The 16,791-nt window shown below is 32.8% G+C and overlaps 1 protein-coding gene and 1 non-coding gene across 2 annotated transcripts; both read left to right on the forward strand.

Annotated features, from left to right (window-relative positions):
• The first annotated feature begins 10,231 nt into the window (after positions 1-10,231).
• Positions 10,232-13,740, forward strand: CYSC1 (cysteine synthase C1). Its single transcript, XM_021952309.2, has 10 exons — positions 10,232-10,560; positions 11,415-11,524; positions 11,624-11,681; positions 11,810-12,073; positions 12,268-12,405; positions 12,502-12,553; positions 12,780-12,859; positions 12,995-13,054; positions 13,205-13,285; positions 13,441-13,740. The coding sequence occupies exons 1-10, from the start codon at positions 10,378-10,380 to the stop codon at positions 13,537-13,539; spliced, it is 1,125 nt and encodes a 374-aa protein (XP_021808001.1). The 5' UTR covers positions 10,232-10,377; the 3' UTR covers positions 13,540-13,740.
• Positions 13,741-14,778: 1,038 nt separating this feature from the next.
• On the forward strand, positions 14,779-14,866 carry TRNAY-GUA (transfer RNA tyrosine (anticodon GUA)). The gene is given in 2 exon segments: positions 14,779-14,815; positions 14,831-14,866. It is a non-coding gene; the product is annotated as a tRNA-Tyr (tRNA).
• The last annotated feature ends 1,925 nt before the right edge of the window (positions 14,867-16,791 follow it).

Consider the following 16,791-nt stretch of genomic DNA (forward strand, 5'->3'; position numbering starts at 1 on the left):
TAATTAAAAAAGAGAAATACATATTACGCTACTTAAAGGGCTTGTAAAATAGTACAGCCGCGCGGCTATACTGTATTTTAAAAAATTTTAAAAACTGAGTATAGCCGTGCGGCTATACTATTTTTACATGTAAAAAAAGAGGAGCCCAGTCATTAGGCGCCACGTGTCAAGACGACTCCACTTTTTATAAAAAAAAATTAAAAACAAAGAGTATAGCCGCTCGGCTGTACTCATTTTTAATTTTTTTCGAAAGAGGACCCTCCAGCGATTAGACGCCACGTGTCACTGTACTATTTTTGAAAAAAAAAATCGTGGTATGGCCGCATGGCTATAATATTCTAGAAGGTCAATCTATACTATTTAATATACAAATTAAAAGAAGAAAAGAGGACCCTCCAAGTTTCATTAGTTTGTACTTTATTGATATTAATTTGCTAGTTTCAACATATCCAAAGTAGATATTAATAAGCCACTATATAATGTTTTAGTATAACTTTTATAACATATATTATTGGTATTCAATAATATACGAGAATTATTTGCATAACACGTGAACTTTGTGTGAATTATTGAAAATTTTGTAAAAAATATGGGTATTAAGCGTTAGAAATGCGTATGTACATGTACAATACGACTATTGTACGTTTTCTTTTTAAGAACTAGTAGACATGTATAGAATACGAATGTATTATTGAAAAATACATACGTACATATATAATTATATATATATACATATATGTATAAAAGACTATGAGATATTATTTAAATTAAAGAAGTTGGGTAAAAAACAAAAGTAATGAAACTAATTTTATATTTTTATAAATAAAAAATTAAAAAAAAATAACATAAACACTTCTCCCGACGAAATTTTGTCGGCAAATATCCGTCGGATTAGGTTTCTCCCGACAAAAAAACCTCTGCCGACGAAATTTCGTTGGGAGAGGTCTTTTAAAATATATATATAAACTTAGGATGTTTAGGTTAATTAATTTTTTAAAATTTTATTTTTAGTAATTAAATAGTATATTTGACTGATTTGATTAGTTAAATTAGTAATTATATTTTATTTATTATTTATTTAGTGAATAATTAGTATTAAATATGTTAATTAACGTCATGAATTATATTACTTAATAAATAGTAATTCAATTTTTCTTTTTCTTTTCTCCCTTTAATATTCACTAAGTAAATAATAACTAAAACATAATTACTAATCAAAGTAATTAAAAAAGAGAAATACATATTACGCTACTTAAAGGGCTTGTAAAATAGTACAGCCGCGCGGCTATACTGTATTTCAAAAAATTTTAAAAACTGAGTATAGCCGTGCGGCTATACTATTTTTACATGTAAAAAAAGAGGAGCCCAGTCATTAGGCGCCACGTGTCAAGACGACTCTACTTTTTATAAAAAAAAAATTAAAAACAAAGAGTATAGCCGGGCGGCTGTACTCATTTTTAATTTTTTTCAAAAGAGGACCCTCCAGCGATTAGACGCCACGTGTCACTGTACTATTTTTGGAAAATATATATATAAACTTAGGATGTTTAGGTTAATTAATTTTTTAAAATTTTAGTTTTAGTAATGAAATAGTATATTTGACTGATTTCATTATTTAAATTAGTAATTATATTTTATTTATTATTTATTTAGTGAATAATTAGTATTAAATATGTTAATTAACGTCATGAATTATATTACTTAATAAATAGTAATTCAATTTTTCTTTTTCTTTTCTCCCTTTAATATTCACTAAGTAAATAATAACTAAAACATAATTACTAATCAAAGTAATTAAAAAAGAGAAATACATATTACGCTACTTAAAGGGCTTGTAAAATAGTACAGCCGCGCGGCTATACTGTTTTTGTAAAAAATTTTAAAAACTGAGTATAGCCGTGCGGCTATACTATTTTTACATGTAAAAAAAGAGGAGCCCAGTCATTAGGCGCCACGTGTCAAGACGACTCTACTTTTTATAAAAAAAAAAATTAAAAACAAAGAGTATAGCCGCGCGGCTGTACTCATTTTTAATTTTTTTCAAAAGAGGACCCTCCAGCGATTAGACGCCACGTGTCACTGTACTATTTTTGAAAAAACAAAATCGTGGTATAGCCGCATGGCTATAATATTCTAGAAGGTCAATCTATACTATTTAATATACAAATTAAAAGAAGAAAAGAGGACCCTCCAAGTTTCATTAGTTTGTACTTTATTGATATTAATTTGCTAGTTTCAACATATCCAAAGTAGATATTAATAAGCCACTATATAATGTTTTAGTATAACTTTTATAACATATATTATTGGTATTCAATAATATACGAGAATTATTTGCATAACACGTGAACTTTGTGTGAATTATTGAAAATTTTGTAAAAAATATGGGTATTAAGCGTTAGAAATGCGTATGTACATGTACAATACGACTATTGTACGTTTTCTTTTTAAGAACTAGTAGACATGTATAGAATACGAATGTATTATTGAAAAATACATACGTACATATATAATTATATATATATACATATATGTATAAAAGACTATGAGATATTATTTATGTTTGTACCATATCTGACCCTCCACTCGTACAACGACACGTGGATCAGAGAAGCTCACCCAAGTACCCAAGGCCTCGAACAATCGGCATCGGCTACCGATGACATTGTCTCAAAGCTGCAAACAACCGATACAGGCCCAGCTCGTCTACAATCGGCACCCCATACCGATTGTACATAATCAGCCTTGAAGCACCCGCCCAAAATATCTAAGGACTCGTGTCAACCTCACAGGGCCCTCCCACGAGTCCCACATCGGAAATGAACACCACAAGCATCCCAAATGCCCTCTATAAATACACCCCTTCACCATCAACAAATGGGTAAGACTTTTCAGCTTGACTTTTATACTTCTATATGGTCAACAGCAAGAGCTCTTAAAACAACAAACTTACTTCGGCATCGGAGGGTCTTAGGCTGGTTCCACACCGGTTCCATAGACCTTACGAGTCCCGACTTCTTTCTATTCAGGATCGGCATCCAAGGACAGGAAGAATCGGCATCCAACATCCAATCGATCTCTCGATCGTCCATCCCACTTGTAAGTTGCACTCATCTCTATCTGTTCAGATTTGATGCCAACATACTTTATTGATATTAATTTGCTAGTTTCAACATATCCAAAGTAGATATTAATAAGCCACTATATAATGTTTTAGTATAACTTTTATAACATATATTATTGGTATTCAATAATATACGAGAATTATTTGCATAACACGTGAACTTTGTGTGAATTATTGAAAATTTTGTAAAAAATATGGGAATTAAGCGTTAGAAATGCGTATGTACATGTACAATACGACTATTGTACGTTTTCTTTTTAAGAACTAGTAGACATGTATAGAATACGAATGTATTATTGAAAAATACATACGTACATATATAATTATATATATATATATACATATATGTATAAAAGACTATGAGATATTATTTAAATTAAAGAAGTTGGGTAAAAAACAAAAGTAATGAAACTAATTTTATATTTTTATAAATAAAAAATTAAAAAAAAATAACATAAACACTTCTCCCGACGAAATTTCGTCGGCAAATATCCGTCGGATTAGGTTTCTCCCGACAAAAAAACCTCTGCCGACGAAATTTCGTTGGGAGAGGTCTTTTAAAATATATATATAAACTTAGGATGTTTAGGTTAATTAATTTTTTAAAATTTTATTTTTAGTAATTAAATAGTATATTTGACTGATTTGATTAGTTAAATTAGTAATTATATTTTATTTATTATTTATTTAGTGAATAATTAGTATTAAATATGTTAATTAACGTCATGAATTATATTACTTAATAAATAGTAATTCAATTTTTCTTTTTCTTTTTTCCCTTTAATATTCACTAAGTAAATAATAACTAAAATATAATTACTAATCAAAGTAATTAAAAAAGAGAAATACATATTATGCTACTTAAAGGGTTTGTAAAATATTATAGCCGCGCGGCTATACAGTTTAAAAAACAATTTAAAACTGAGTATAGCCGTGCGGCGGTACTATTTTTACATGTAAAAAAAGAGGAGAATTCATTGTGCATGTTCATCAAGGGAATATTACTATAGATTTAATATAGATAGGATAAAGGATTTGCTTTATTGGCTTGTAGAAGTTGACAAGAAGAAATTCCATGAAAGTTGCAGATAGGAGAATAGAAGTAGCAGTGAAAGCACAACTCATGATGAGAGCCCTTTTGGTGCATTCAACCTACAATGGGGGAAGTGGTGAGAATGTGTTTGAACCAAAATTGGAAATTTGGTCTAGAATGAATGAAGAATTATGGCTCATACAATATGGCCCATGTATGACTAAATTTTGTTTGTTCATGACCAAGTCATCTTGTCAAATATGCCCAAATGAACAACTTCAGTGTTCAAGCAAAGTGTTCAAGACAGCTACAGCAAAATGTTTACACTAGTAGTGGAAAGTCCTCTTTGTTTGGGCAAGAAAGTATCATTTAGTGCTAGCCTCCTTTTCATGAAACTTGTTCATTTGGATGTCTACTACGACATATCCAAATTTGAAAGTATCCGGATAGGCGTAGCCTTCTCAAACTGCCAAACACTGAAGCATATCAGAAGAAAGTTCATGACAGCAACAGCAGTCTGATAAATCCAGTCCGATCAGAACTTCCAATGCCCCAATGAAGTTTCTTTCTTCATGAAGGTTGTTCATTTGGGTCTCTACTACAACATATTCAAAATTGGCAGCATTTCAATAAGTATTGAATCTTCAGGGCATGAAATACTGAAGCATGTTTAGTAACGATTATATGTCCAGCAAAAGGAATATATATTCTTCTAGATGAGTTTTATAATATTTTGTTATTTATTTTGTTCTTGATCCACCAATGAGAAGATTGCAAAATGTACCGATACGATGCACCCAAGCCTTTTCAAAAAGTCTCAACTAGGAACTTAAAAAATCCAGTTTGAAGCAAATGGGTCCCATAATTTGGTAACTATCTCATCTATGGTTGAATATGGAGGGAGATGAAAGAACAAAGGCTATATGTTTTTTTTTCTTTTTCTCTGACGATAAAATACTCACAACAAAATTACGTCATTATATTAAGATTAGTCATAACTAAATATCAAACTCATCACAAATATTCATCCTCACATTCATACTAGTCGAACATGAAATATCGACCATATGAAGACCATTATAACTAAATCAAATATTAATTCATTAACAAATCCAATAACTTTGAAAATAAAGATATAGGGTTTTGTTCTGGGTGGAAAGTTATTTTCACAACTAAGGACATAATTTTCAAGAGATATTTAGTCAAATACCAATTCTTAGCACTAAAACTATAAATAAACCCTACACTATTTAATTTCTATAAATAAACCCAAAAAATGACAATTGGCCCTATTGAATTTAATTTTGATTATTAAATTACTTTGATATCCTATTGAGTATTTTGGGCTTGTTTATATGTTTTGGGGTTGGGTTTGTTTTGAAAAATCAATGGCAATTTTGTAATTTAAAAGAAGTTAAAAGCCTTTTTGTTATGTTATAAATGGATTTTGGGTGTGTTTCCAAAGTCCATTTCATATAAGGTATTTTTATAATTTGGGCTCCTATTTTGGGTATATTAGTGAATCTCCCTAATTTCAATCCCCTGTCCTTTGGTCTACTTTCGACGACACTAAAAGTATAATTTCAATCTACTTTTGTCACATAACCGAAGAATACATACAAATATAGTCCCCTCCTCCACAAAAAAGAAAAAGAAAAAAAAAAAGAAAACCCTTTCTAGCCACACAGAACTTGAGTTAAGAAGAGGTCATTTTCTTCCTCCCATCCTTTCTACTTTGACGCACATATCCCCCTCCCCTCTCCTACTTTTCCCTTCCTCTCATCTCCTACCCACCCACCTCCCCTCCCTTCTTACCCGCCCATCCCCTCACCTTCCCTCTCCTTTCTCTTTTTTTGTTTTTTTTTTTTGGGTGTAGATCTAGGGTTCATGTTTTTGATTTGCTTGGGGACGATGTGGTTGCCTTTGTTGGTTTTATTGGGTCATTTTGCAGATCTCGGGTTCCATCTCTTGATTTACTTTGTCTGTTTTAGTTTTTGTTTGTAATAAGTGCATCAACTATTTTTTAGTTTGTTGCGTGTTCGTAGTCTCTACTTGTAACTTTTTACTTGTGACAGTTTAAAGATTGTAGTGCGTCGTGGTCTATGTCTGACTTGTACAAGCTTGCAACTTTTATGTCAAAATTTATTTCGTCCTTTATGGCTATGTGTGGAGGTACACTTGTGCATCTGATATTGCTGGTGAAGTCCTCCGTATTTGGATTAACCCTTTGTGGTTACTGCGCTTCTGTATTTGTAATAATCTTGTGTAATTATCTATAGTCGTACTGACATTTGTAATTGACGACCTTTATAACTAAATTATAAATGTAATTTATCGTCTTTATCTCAAAAAGTATAAATATGACAATTTATTTATTTGGGGATGGTTTGAGTGAGTCAATATTACAACACTAAGTCACCTGAGATAATTAACACTAACTCACAGGGATTGACTCAAATACACTGTTTAATGAATTAGATAATTAACCAATAACAACATCTTTACTTTGATTTTTGGCCTGCATGGAATTGTCGCAAGCTTTTTGTGTCTTTTGTTTTTAGATTTTGCGTTCCCTCTCATCTGTGCGTCCTTAACGTGAGGAACTAACACATACTGATCCTTGGATTAGCTACACATAGCATAATTAATTCATAACGCAATGCATAATGCATAAGATCAGTACACTTGGCAACTCCTACAAGGTTTCCAACACAATTTATTACCTCATGCTTACAGAGAGACAAATCAATCGGACACTTTGACTAAGAAATTACATGCTACTTTGGATACTTGTATCTGGTTTTTAGGAATTTTTCATCGGATATTTTATATATACTCTATTTTGAAATGTATGATTTAAATGTCCTCTAGGGGAATCTTTTTTTGGGTAAACAAAATAATATAGTTTTAAATCAACTCAACTGGTACTAGTCTAGGGGAGTGTCAAATTCTAAGTACAAATCTTATATATCTCATGTGTTCCTTTTGGTTTGAATCTAGTCTACAATTACTAATACATAAAGACATGAAAAATGACGTGGGTTTCATATTAAAATCCGTAATCTAATACCTAAAAAATTAGGAATTATGAGAGAATAGTTGATCTCATAATCATTCAATATCTCCCCAATCAATGACTTTATGACGCGCCATTTAAATATAATAACTTATTATTATACATACATGTACATCACATCATATAACATTGTTAATTCCATTATACATGTATATTAAATTGTTAATTTTTTATACAAGCGATAATCAAGGAAAAACGTGATTCGCTCTCCCAGGTCAACATGCAAGTTTTAGTCTTCATCCAATGAGCGTAAAAAGAAAAGGATTAAAAAACCTATTCTTTCCATGTGGAGTGTGACTACTGACAAAGTTTGATTAAGTAATTGAATTTAATTTTGGGAGACCGATTCCTACCAAGTTGTGCAGTTTACGTTACTATATAATATATAGTTAATCGAGAAATAATCCCACCTATGGTCGATTTGCACAATAATTCCGTACATCTGGCAACTCCTACTTTGGATACTTGTAGAGAGACAAATCAATCGGACACACATTGGCTAAGAAATGAGATGCTACTTTGGATACTTGTATCTGGTTTAGGAATTTTTCATCGGATTTTTACACATATGTAATTCGATGTGTATGGTTTATAGATTCTTATGGGGTATTTTACACTTTGGCTACTTTCTTTATTCAAACAACGAAACCAACTGGAAGCAACTTTGGAAGGGTGGTGGGGATGGATTAGGTGGAGGAAAAACTGGTATGTGGATGGAGGCGTGTGCGGAGAGGAAACAAGTTTTGAATTTTAAGGATATTTAAGTATATTTAAGTGAGTTCTATATATTACTGAAATCATACATATGATATAAATTCTTAAAAAACAAATATCGATAATTACGAAAATTACAAAAGAAAGTTGGTGAATACAATGAGAAAAAGTAGTTGGTAAATACCTTAAACATGTTTCCATGCTTTTTTTTTTTTTTTAAAGAGCAAAAGTTTAGGGGGAGATTGGCTATTCTCACCACTAGCGTCAGGGTATATCCACAACCTCGAGACTCAAACACTGATTGGACTACACACAGTGCAGGGACATTACCAACTGAACCAACTCTCATTGGTATGTTTCCTTGCTCTTTGATGTGCCTATGTAATTTCTTTTTTTTCCTTCTCTAATTACAAAATACACACACCACGCACAAAATAGCATCTTAAGGCAAACAAAATAACATAATGCACTTGCTTGAGCAGTGGGGTTTGGTTTGCTCTTCCATCATCGGAGAGCCATTTCTTTTTTGGCTTCTCAAATCTCCGAAGGCCAAAGGGTGCACACACCAGCAGCAGCATAAATATATATGTGGCTTTGGCTTGGCTTCCATTGAAATGGAAAACAGCAACGTATGGAATTTGAATTTGACCACTCGTCCCATCATCGGTTATATGGGGCAATGGCTACATGCAATAATGCAATGATAGCTTTCTGTTTCTGTCACCAAATTGGATGAGTATAAAAGATACATTTTGCTTCTTATTCTTTTGCTGTCTTCCATATAAAGTAAAAGGTGGGTTTTCATATATTTATTTTATATACCACTTTTGGTATCAATACCTGAATAAGGTTCAAATCAAACTTTATTAATAAATTTTGCATAATTTATGGGTAATTTTGTGTTTTCTCATTATTATCATTGACGACAATATGGATCAAAGTTCAGACACCAGTAAAGTAATTCTCGATGGACAATCTTTGTGTTATATTGCATCATTCATTTAACTATGGTCCATTGCAAATTGACAAGTTAATTAAATACCAATTTTGATTCAAGTTATCGGACGTTTCCTACCAGAGAATCAAGTTTGGCTCAAAGATCGAACCAAGTTGAAACTTATGAGCTTATATTTATAATGAGCATCATGATACTCACGCAACTCGTTTACATCAAAGAATCTTCAAAGATTCATTAAAAATGTGTAGATAAAGTCTAACTAAAGACTTTAGGAGCTTTGCCAACGCTGTTTAGCTTAATAGAAAAGAGTATTGACTTGCAAACCAGTAATCTTAAGTTTGAATTTTCATGACACCTTAGTAGTGTGTGTGAGAGAGAGAGAGAGAGAAACTCTCATTCCTCTTGTAGTTTAGACTATCGCTTGTATTAAAAATAAATAATAAAAAAGACTTTAGGGGTTTTTTGGGTAAAATAAAAGACTTTAGGGGCTTACACTAATTAACTCTAATAAAGTTAAAACCATAGTACTAATCAACGACATAAGAAACATCTGAATGACGATTTAGAAGGAGCCCACCGAAGCAACTCACCACCACCCCTCACCACAATGAGAGATCATTCCCAATCCGAACAGCTGCTAATGCGGTCCCATGCTATACATATATTTGTCTACTCATGATTAAGAAAAGATGCTTTATTCAACTCCTCACTCACATCATAAAACATAAGAAGGTTAAAGTCTTGTTGTAATTTTTCATTGAAAAAGCTCAGTCAAATATTTGTTACCTAAACTAAAACTTTGTTGCAAATGTAGAATTTATAGTCTAATAATTCTTCCTACTTTAACGTGTCAAACAAGTGCATGTGAAACTTTTTTACAAGACTATTATTACACGGTCCTTTAAAAATCTGACATGCGAAACACATGCAATATTTTGGAGGAGAAAACAAATTGAGTTAGCTTAAGTGACACATTGCAGTAAAATGTTAACTAATATAGTAAATTGACTCAAATTAGTCGGTACAGTCTAACGTATCGAACGAACTCTTTAATGTTCGCATTAATCAAGAGCATCTTCTTCTGATGTTTCATCATTCTGTGCTGTTTGCTTTATATATATAAATAGATTAGCGAACCATACAAATGCAATACAAGTGTGCTACATGCATTCAAATGCAATACAGGTGTGTTACATGCAAATAGCGTTTCTCAAGAGGTAACTGTAAGGTAAAGGCCCACCATACATGTGTGCGCCCGCCCCTGCTCTACACTTTCCCTAGAGATCCGTCCATTTCAATCCTATATCATCATCATCCAACTCTCCACTCTACCTCACCAAAAAAAACCTTATAAAAACAGTCTCACTCTTACTACCAGTCTCACAGAGTCACAATTTCTCTTTTGACTTCAATTATCCAAAAATCCACTGTTCAATTGACAGAGGAGTACCAGCTTCCAATAGCATCCATTAATGGCGGCCTTGAGGAGCTTTCTGAAGAAAAGATCCACTTTGCTCTGCAATGAAGCCGTGAGAAAGAGACTCTTCTCAACCCAAGTGAGCCAACCCATCAATGATTCTCCATCTTTTGCTCAGAGGATCAGAAACCTTCCTAAGGATCTTCCTGGAACCCACGTCAAAACAGAAGTCTCCCAAGTAATTATTAATCTCTCTCTCTCTCTCTCTCTCTTAAGAATTTTCATTTTGTTGGTTTGAATGTGAGCTTCTTTTCTTCTATGATGCATGCTAGGTTTTTTGTGTTCTCTTTTCTTCCTATAAATTCATAGACTTCAGTTTCACATGTTAAAATTTTTATTATATTTTCTCTGTTTTAGATAACCCTTTTGAGATCTCTGCATCTGTTTTCTTTTATTTTTTTTCTGGGGAACTTGTGTTTGCAGTTAAAGTTGCGGACAGTCTTCTGCCACTCACTCTGTGTGGGTCACGTGGTAGTGGAACTGTTGTGTCGTTTTGGCAAAAAATAAAAAAGACGACGTGCGTTGTTATAGTTTCAATTTATCATGGTTATATGGGGTTTTATTTATTTATTGCCAAATTAAATATAATCAAATATAAGTTGTGTTTTTTTTTTTAATAGATCCGTGTGCATGTTTAAATTGTACCACATGCTGAATTTATAAACTTATCAGGTTTTTTTTTGTGTGGCAATTTTTAATAAATTTATCAAAACATAAACATTTCCCCTGTCTCTGGTTGGTTTATTACTGATCCCATATGAAATTCATTGTATTGATCTTAATCATGAACTATCAAGGAGATTTGACTAGATATATATCTGTTTAACTGATTACTGAATTGGGTTTTGATTTAATTAATTGGGCTTCAATATATGCAATAATATTTAGATAATCCATTAATTTAGTCACTAATCAGTGAAGAAAAGGAAATCAAGGAAGAGGTTTGATGTTCTAGGATTTATGGTGTTACATATCAAAAATTATATCATGTATATGCCTTTTCACTGATAAAATCTGTTTGCTATATTTCAGCTCATTGGTAGAACTCCCATTGTCTATCTTAACAAAGTCACTGAAGGATGTGGAGCTTATATAGCTGTCAAGCAAGAGATGTTTCAACCCACCTCTAGCATCAAAGACAGGTACATTTGTTGCTTCACCGCTATTTTAGAATTCTTAATTCGCACGCTATTTTGGTGTAGTAGATCAAATGAAAAGTTGTTTGTTTAATTTTGGTACAGACCAGCACTTTCAATGATCAATGATGCAGAAAAGAGAGGCTTGATAACTCCTGGCAAGGTTAGCTGAAGAGCTGTGTTTGATGCATCTTTTTTTTTTTTTTTGTGGCAGTTAATCAGATAGGATTGTTTTCAAACTCTGCACTACAGCTTCAGATTTCCCTAATTAATATTGTGTAAATGCATCAGACAGTACTGGTGGAGCCAACATCAGGAAATATGGGAATCAGCATGGCTTTTATGGCAGCCATGAGAGGGTATAAAATGGTTCTCACTATGCCGTCTTACACAAGCTTGGAGAGAAGGGTGTGTATGAGAGCCTTTGGAGCTGACTTAATTCTCACTGATCCAGCCAGGGGGATGGGAGGAACTGTTAAGAAGGCTTATGATCTTCTGGAATCCACACCAAATGCTCATATGCTCCAACAGTTCTCAAATCCTGCCAATACTCGGGTACCGAATATGATCGATATTTTCTAGTCTTGGATTCAAGCTGTATTGAATATGCTTACACTTAACTTGATCAAATATCACACCAGTGTCATAAATAAATAAAATTCATCACACCAGATAATCATTATGCTATATATGCTCATAAAATGGATGGTGGTTATATGACTGACCTCAAAATGGTTTTAAAAAAACAGGTGCATTTCGAAACTACAGGCCCTGAGATATGGGAGGATACCGATGGGCAAGTTGACATCTTCGTAATGGGAATTGGTAGCGGAGGCACAGTCTCTGGGGTTGGGCAGTATCTCAAATCCAAAAATCCCAATGTTCAGGTGATAATATCTAAGTTATCTTACCAATATATTCATGCATTTTGTGATGTGTTTTTATTTCCTTGGCTAATGTTGATTCTCTTGCTATCATGGTAGATATATGGAGTGGAGCCTGCTGAAAGTAATGTGCTAAACGGTGGCAAACCAGGTAGAATATCGCTTAACATCTGGTTCTCAGTGGTTTTTCTTGTGTCAAATTCTTTCTTTTCTAAATGCGTTGTTTAGTTGCTACTGTGGCAGGAATTTTTCATAACAGTTTGGAACCTTACTGTTATTTAGAGTTAGTATGGTGGTTCCAAAGTGTTTTTGGAAGTTTATATATCCTCTGCAAGATTCATTGTCCTGTTAGCTTACAGAGTTGTCCATGGTAATAGGTCCTCATTTTATCACTGGCAACGGGGTTGGATTCAAACCAGATATTTTGGACATGGATGTGATGGATAGAGTTATTGAGGTAATTACCAAATATGATGAATTTTTGTTATGAAGAACAGAACTTGCTGAAAAAAGATGGAAAATTATAGTGTTTATTTTTGGAGTTGTGGTTTTTATTGATCTTGATTTTTTACGTTCAACACTCATTTTACAGGTTAAAAGTGATGATGCAGTAAAAATGGCAAGACGATTGGCATTGGAAGAGGGACTTATGGTAATTAATTATTCGATTACCAAAACCACAGATTTCACCACTCATTATTTTGAGCATCAGTTCGACTTTTAAGCACCCAAAACTTCATGGTCCACCTTGGCACTTGGTACCAACATACTGAAACATATTTTTCACTCCTGGTTCATGTAGGTAGGAATATCATCCGGAGCCAACACGGTGGCAGCAATTGAGCTTGCTAAAAAGCCAGAAAACAAAGGCAAACTTATTGTGGTAAGAGCCAGTTATCCTTCAGTTTTCTCTGCACATAGGATCAAGTTTTTAATTGTTTGTTCAATCTGTACAAGTTTTGAGTTTTTGGCATGTGTTGTGAACTGTGAAACATCTTGGCTCTTCATAATTCTTTTGCTTGTTTGTTGGATTTTTAGACTGTTCACCCAAGTTTCGGGGAGCGATACTTGTCGTCTGTCCTATTTGAAGAGCTGAGGAAGGAAGCCGAAAACATGCAACCGGTCTCAGTCGACTAAGGCCTTAGAAGTACTCCAAGGCTCTCCATGTGTGAATTGTGAAACCAGTTTGTATCAATGTACTCGGTTGATGTCGATTGCAGCATACATAAGCTCATATTTGTCAGAGATTATAATTTGTACTCAGAACATTGTCTGCAATAAGGCATTTGTGTTGTAGAAGGCTTGTGATTGAGGCATTTTACCCTTTTGAGTGTCTTACTTAAGTTATGTTGGTGTAACTCATCTTGATTGTGCAGAGCACATGTGCACACAGAATCACAGAATACATAAACCCACAATCCTTCTCAGATAGCCTTGCACTATAAATTCTCTATTTGGGTAATTGTTCAGGGAATGTACGACGACGGTGTCTTAGAGCTATGTTTGGTAGGAGGGAAAGGGGGAAGGAAAAAGTTGAGGGAAAGAGAGCTTGTCATTTGTGTCTTCATGATTTATACTAATGATCGCTCCATTTGCCATCGTTCTTCTCCACGGCTCTAAGCCATTACCAGAATTTAATCTCAGCTCTTAGCCAACTTTATGCAGTTAACACCATTTATCTTTTATGGCATATGGGGATTGTGGAAGGAACAAATTGAGATTAGGTTCATAGTTCAGTGTGTTAAATTTGTTAAGTTCCATTAAAAGCTTCACATTTTTTGTATTAAGATCAGTAAGCATGATCTTTTTTTTATTTTTTATTTATGAATCATTAAGCATGATCTTTTATCTAACTAATACTTCTTATGATTTTAAATCTAAAATAAAAATTGAAACCAACTTATTCTTCGATCAAGGCAGACTACACTATTGCTTTCACATAAGGAAAATATAACGCCTTATCACATTTTTACACCGCATTGTGTACTACCTCTCAACTTTTCTTTCTTTCTTTTTCAAATTAATTGCATTAATAGATTATTAGTTTATATATTTGTCTTTTTATATGAAGTAGTTGTGTTTAGAAAAAATTTTAAAGAGGACAATTTTGAGTTATTTGGAAATTTAATGATAATGACATTTTGATTTATATAGAAGATAAATATAAGTATCTTACTATAAAAATACCTTTCGATATTTAATCTCATTTTTTATTTTTTATTTTTAAATCTAATAAGTAACCTTAAATGTCAGCTAGCTATTTGAGAGTGTCAGTAACACTATCTAAGAAAATGCAAAAGCACAGTGAAAATGATTAATCCCTGATAGAGAGAAGACAGATAATATAAAACTTATAATCCAACAACATATCAACATCCGACCTTAGCTCAGTTGGTAGAGCGGAGGACTGTAGTTGCAAATAGCAGATATCCTTAGGTCGCTGGTTCGAATCCGGCAGGTCGGATATTTTCTTTTTTATTTTTACAAAGTTGGACTTTAGATATTAAATTACGACATCGTTTTGGGATTTGTAACTTTATACGTAGGTTCACGTTTGGTATTTATCAAATTTTATAGATCCTGGACAAACAAACAAAAAAACACTATTTTATTTTACTCTACTTTGTTTTTATAAATATATATATATATATATATATATATATATATATATATATATACTGAAAAGGACCCGCTAATGTAGGGATTTGGAGTAATTGCTTCCTCAGGCAAGGTCCTAGGTTCAAGTCCTAGCATTTGTGTAATGTGTGTAAATTTAGTATATTATCACCCCTCCCAATAAAAAGGGTTCTCAAAAAAAAAAAAAAAATTAACTCTACTTTGTTAAATCATCAATGTAAAAGAACCTATCTATTCACACCTAACTTTTATCCAATTTGCCTTGGCAAAGATTTTTTACACTTCTTCAAAACAAAATCTGAAGTAGCCATTGCTAGGTTTCTCAAGTTTTCAATGTGGGACATTTTCACCTTCATATTCTCACACGCCCCCGCGCTTGTGGCTAATTTCAAGCCTAACACGTGGACAATGCATATTGGATGACGTGGAGCACGTGTGGCGTTGGGCTTTCACATGTGGGCTAACTTGCTTTGATACCATGAAGGAAGTTGAGGTTCCACCCCAAAACCAATTGACAATGGGGGGGGAGTAGCCAACTCCTTATAAGGTTTTCTAACTTTCCAATGTGAGACATTTTCACATTAACATTCTCAAATGCTACAAAAGACAATCTCTAAGAACATCTAGAATGGGCTACCTAAGAGCATATACAATCATGCTCTCTATTTTTTAATTAAAATTTAGCTAAAAACATATCAAAGCTATTTTAGGAGCTCTCTATAAAATTTTAATTTCAATCATACTCTCTAGTTTAGGGAGTCATAAATGTTATAACTCTCTTTTAATTGGTCCATCTTTATAAAAATATAATATAAAAAATAGTTAACATTAATTAAAGGTTTAAAATACTCATAAAATAAGGCAACATTAAATTATAGAGAGCTACTAGGAGTCCTTTCTTTCTCCTCATATTTAGGAGCTCCTAAAAATCTCCCTATTTTAGGAGGTGGATAGGGAGCATGGTTGGAATTATATTTTTTTAATTCCTCCAAAATTTGTCTAAAAATGTGGTTTAAGGAGCCCATTGTAAATGCTCTAAACCACTTCCTTAAACAAATTTTAGGGAGAAATTGGAAAAATACAACTCCAACCATGCTTCCTATCCACCTCCTAAAATAGGGAGACATATAGGAGCTCCTAAATATGAGGAGAGAGAAAAGACCCTTAGTGGCTACCTATAATTTAATGATGCTTTGTTTTATGCATAGTTTAAACTTTTAATTAATGTTCACAATTTTTTTATATTTTTTTTATAGAGATGGACCAATCATATTGAATTAAAAATAACTATAGTATTTATGACTTCCATATGATTGGAGTTCAAATTTTATATAGAGCTCCTAAAATAACTTTTGTGCATTTTTAGCTAAATTTTAACTAAAAATTAGGAAGCATGATTGTAGATACTCTAACAAAATATATTAGAAAATTTTAAATAAAACCCTTTTTTTTCCCTCAAATTTACAGATTTAGTCACACAATTAATGACTCCCAATATTTTATCTTTAAAGTCAAATAAGTAAAAAAATATGGCACAATTAATGCTTAATTGTAACATAAATTTGGTCTTTAACCCACACACTTCACATAAATTTACTTTTAAACCTTCTCAATGTGATTGTGATCCATCTCAATTAGCTAAGAACTTTTAATGAAGGTCCCTTCTCTATTTTTCCGCAGGGCGTTTGCAAATAACTAAAGCAAATTGGAAATTGCCATTTTCCATACTGTATTAGACGCGTGGCATAACGA

The sequence above is a fragment of the Prunus avium genome, chromosome 2 (assembly GCF_965620075.1).
Source record: "Prunus avium chromosome 2, drPruAviu1.hap1.1, whole genome shotgun sequence".
Classification (NCBI taxonomy): domain Eukaryota; kingdom Viridiplantae; phylum Streptophyta; class Magnoliopsida; order Rosales; family Rosaceae; genus Prunus; species Prunus avium.

What these genes read in the sequence shown, in the direction of transcription:
- CYSC1 (XM_021952309.2), top strand. Translation starts at nt 10,378, where the DNA reads ATGGCGGCCTTGAGGAGCTTTCTGAAGAAAAGATCCACTTTGCTCTGC. An exon ending in TCAAAACAGAAGTCTCCCAA is followed by an intron (nt 10,561 to 11,414) that starts GTAATTATTAAT and finishes GCTATATTTCAG; the next exon opens with CTCATTGGTAGAACTCCCAT. An exon ending in CAAATCCTGCCAATACTCGG is followed by an intron (nt 12,074 to 12,267) that starts GTACCGAATATG and finishes TTAAAAAAACAG; the next exon opens with GTGCATTTCGAAACTACAGG.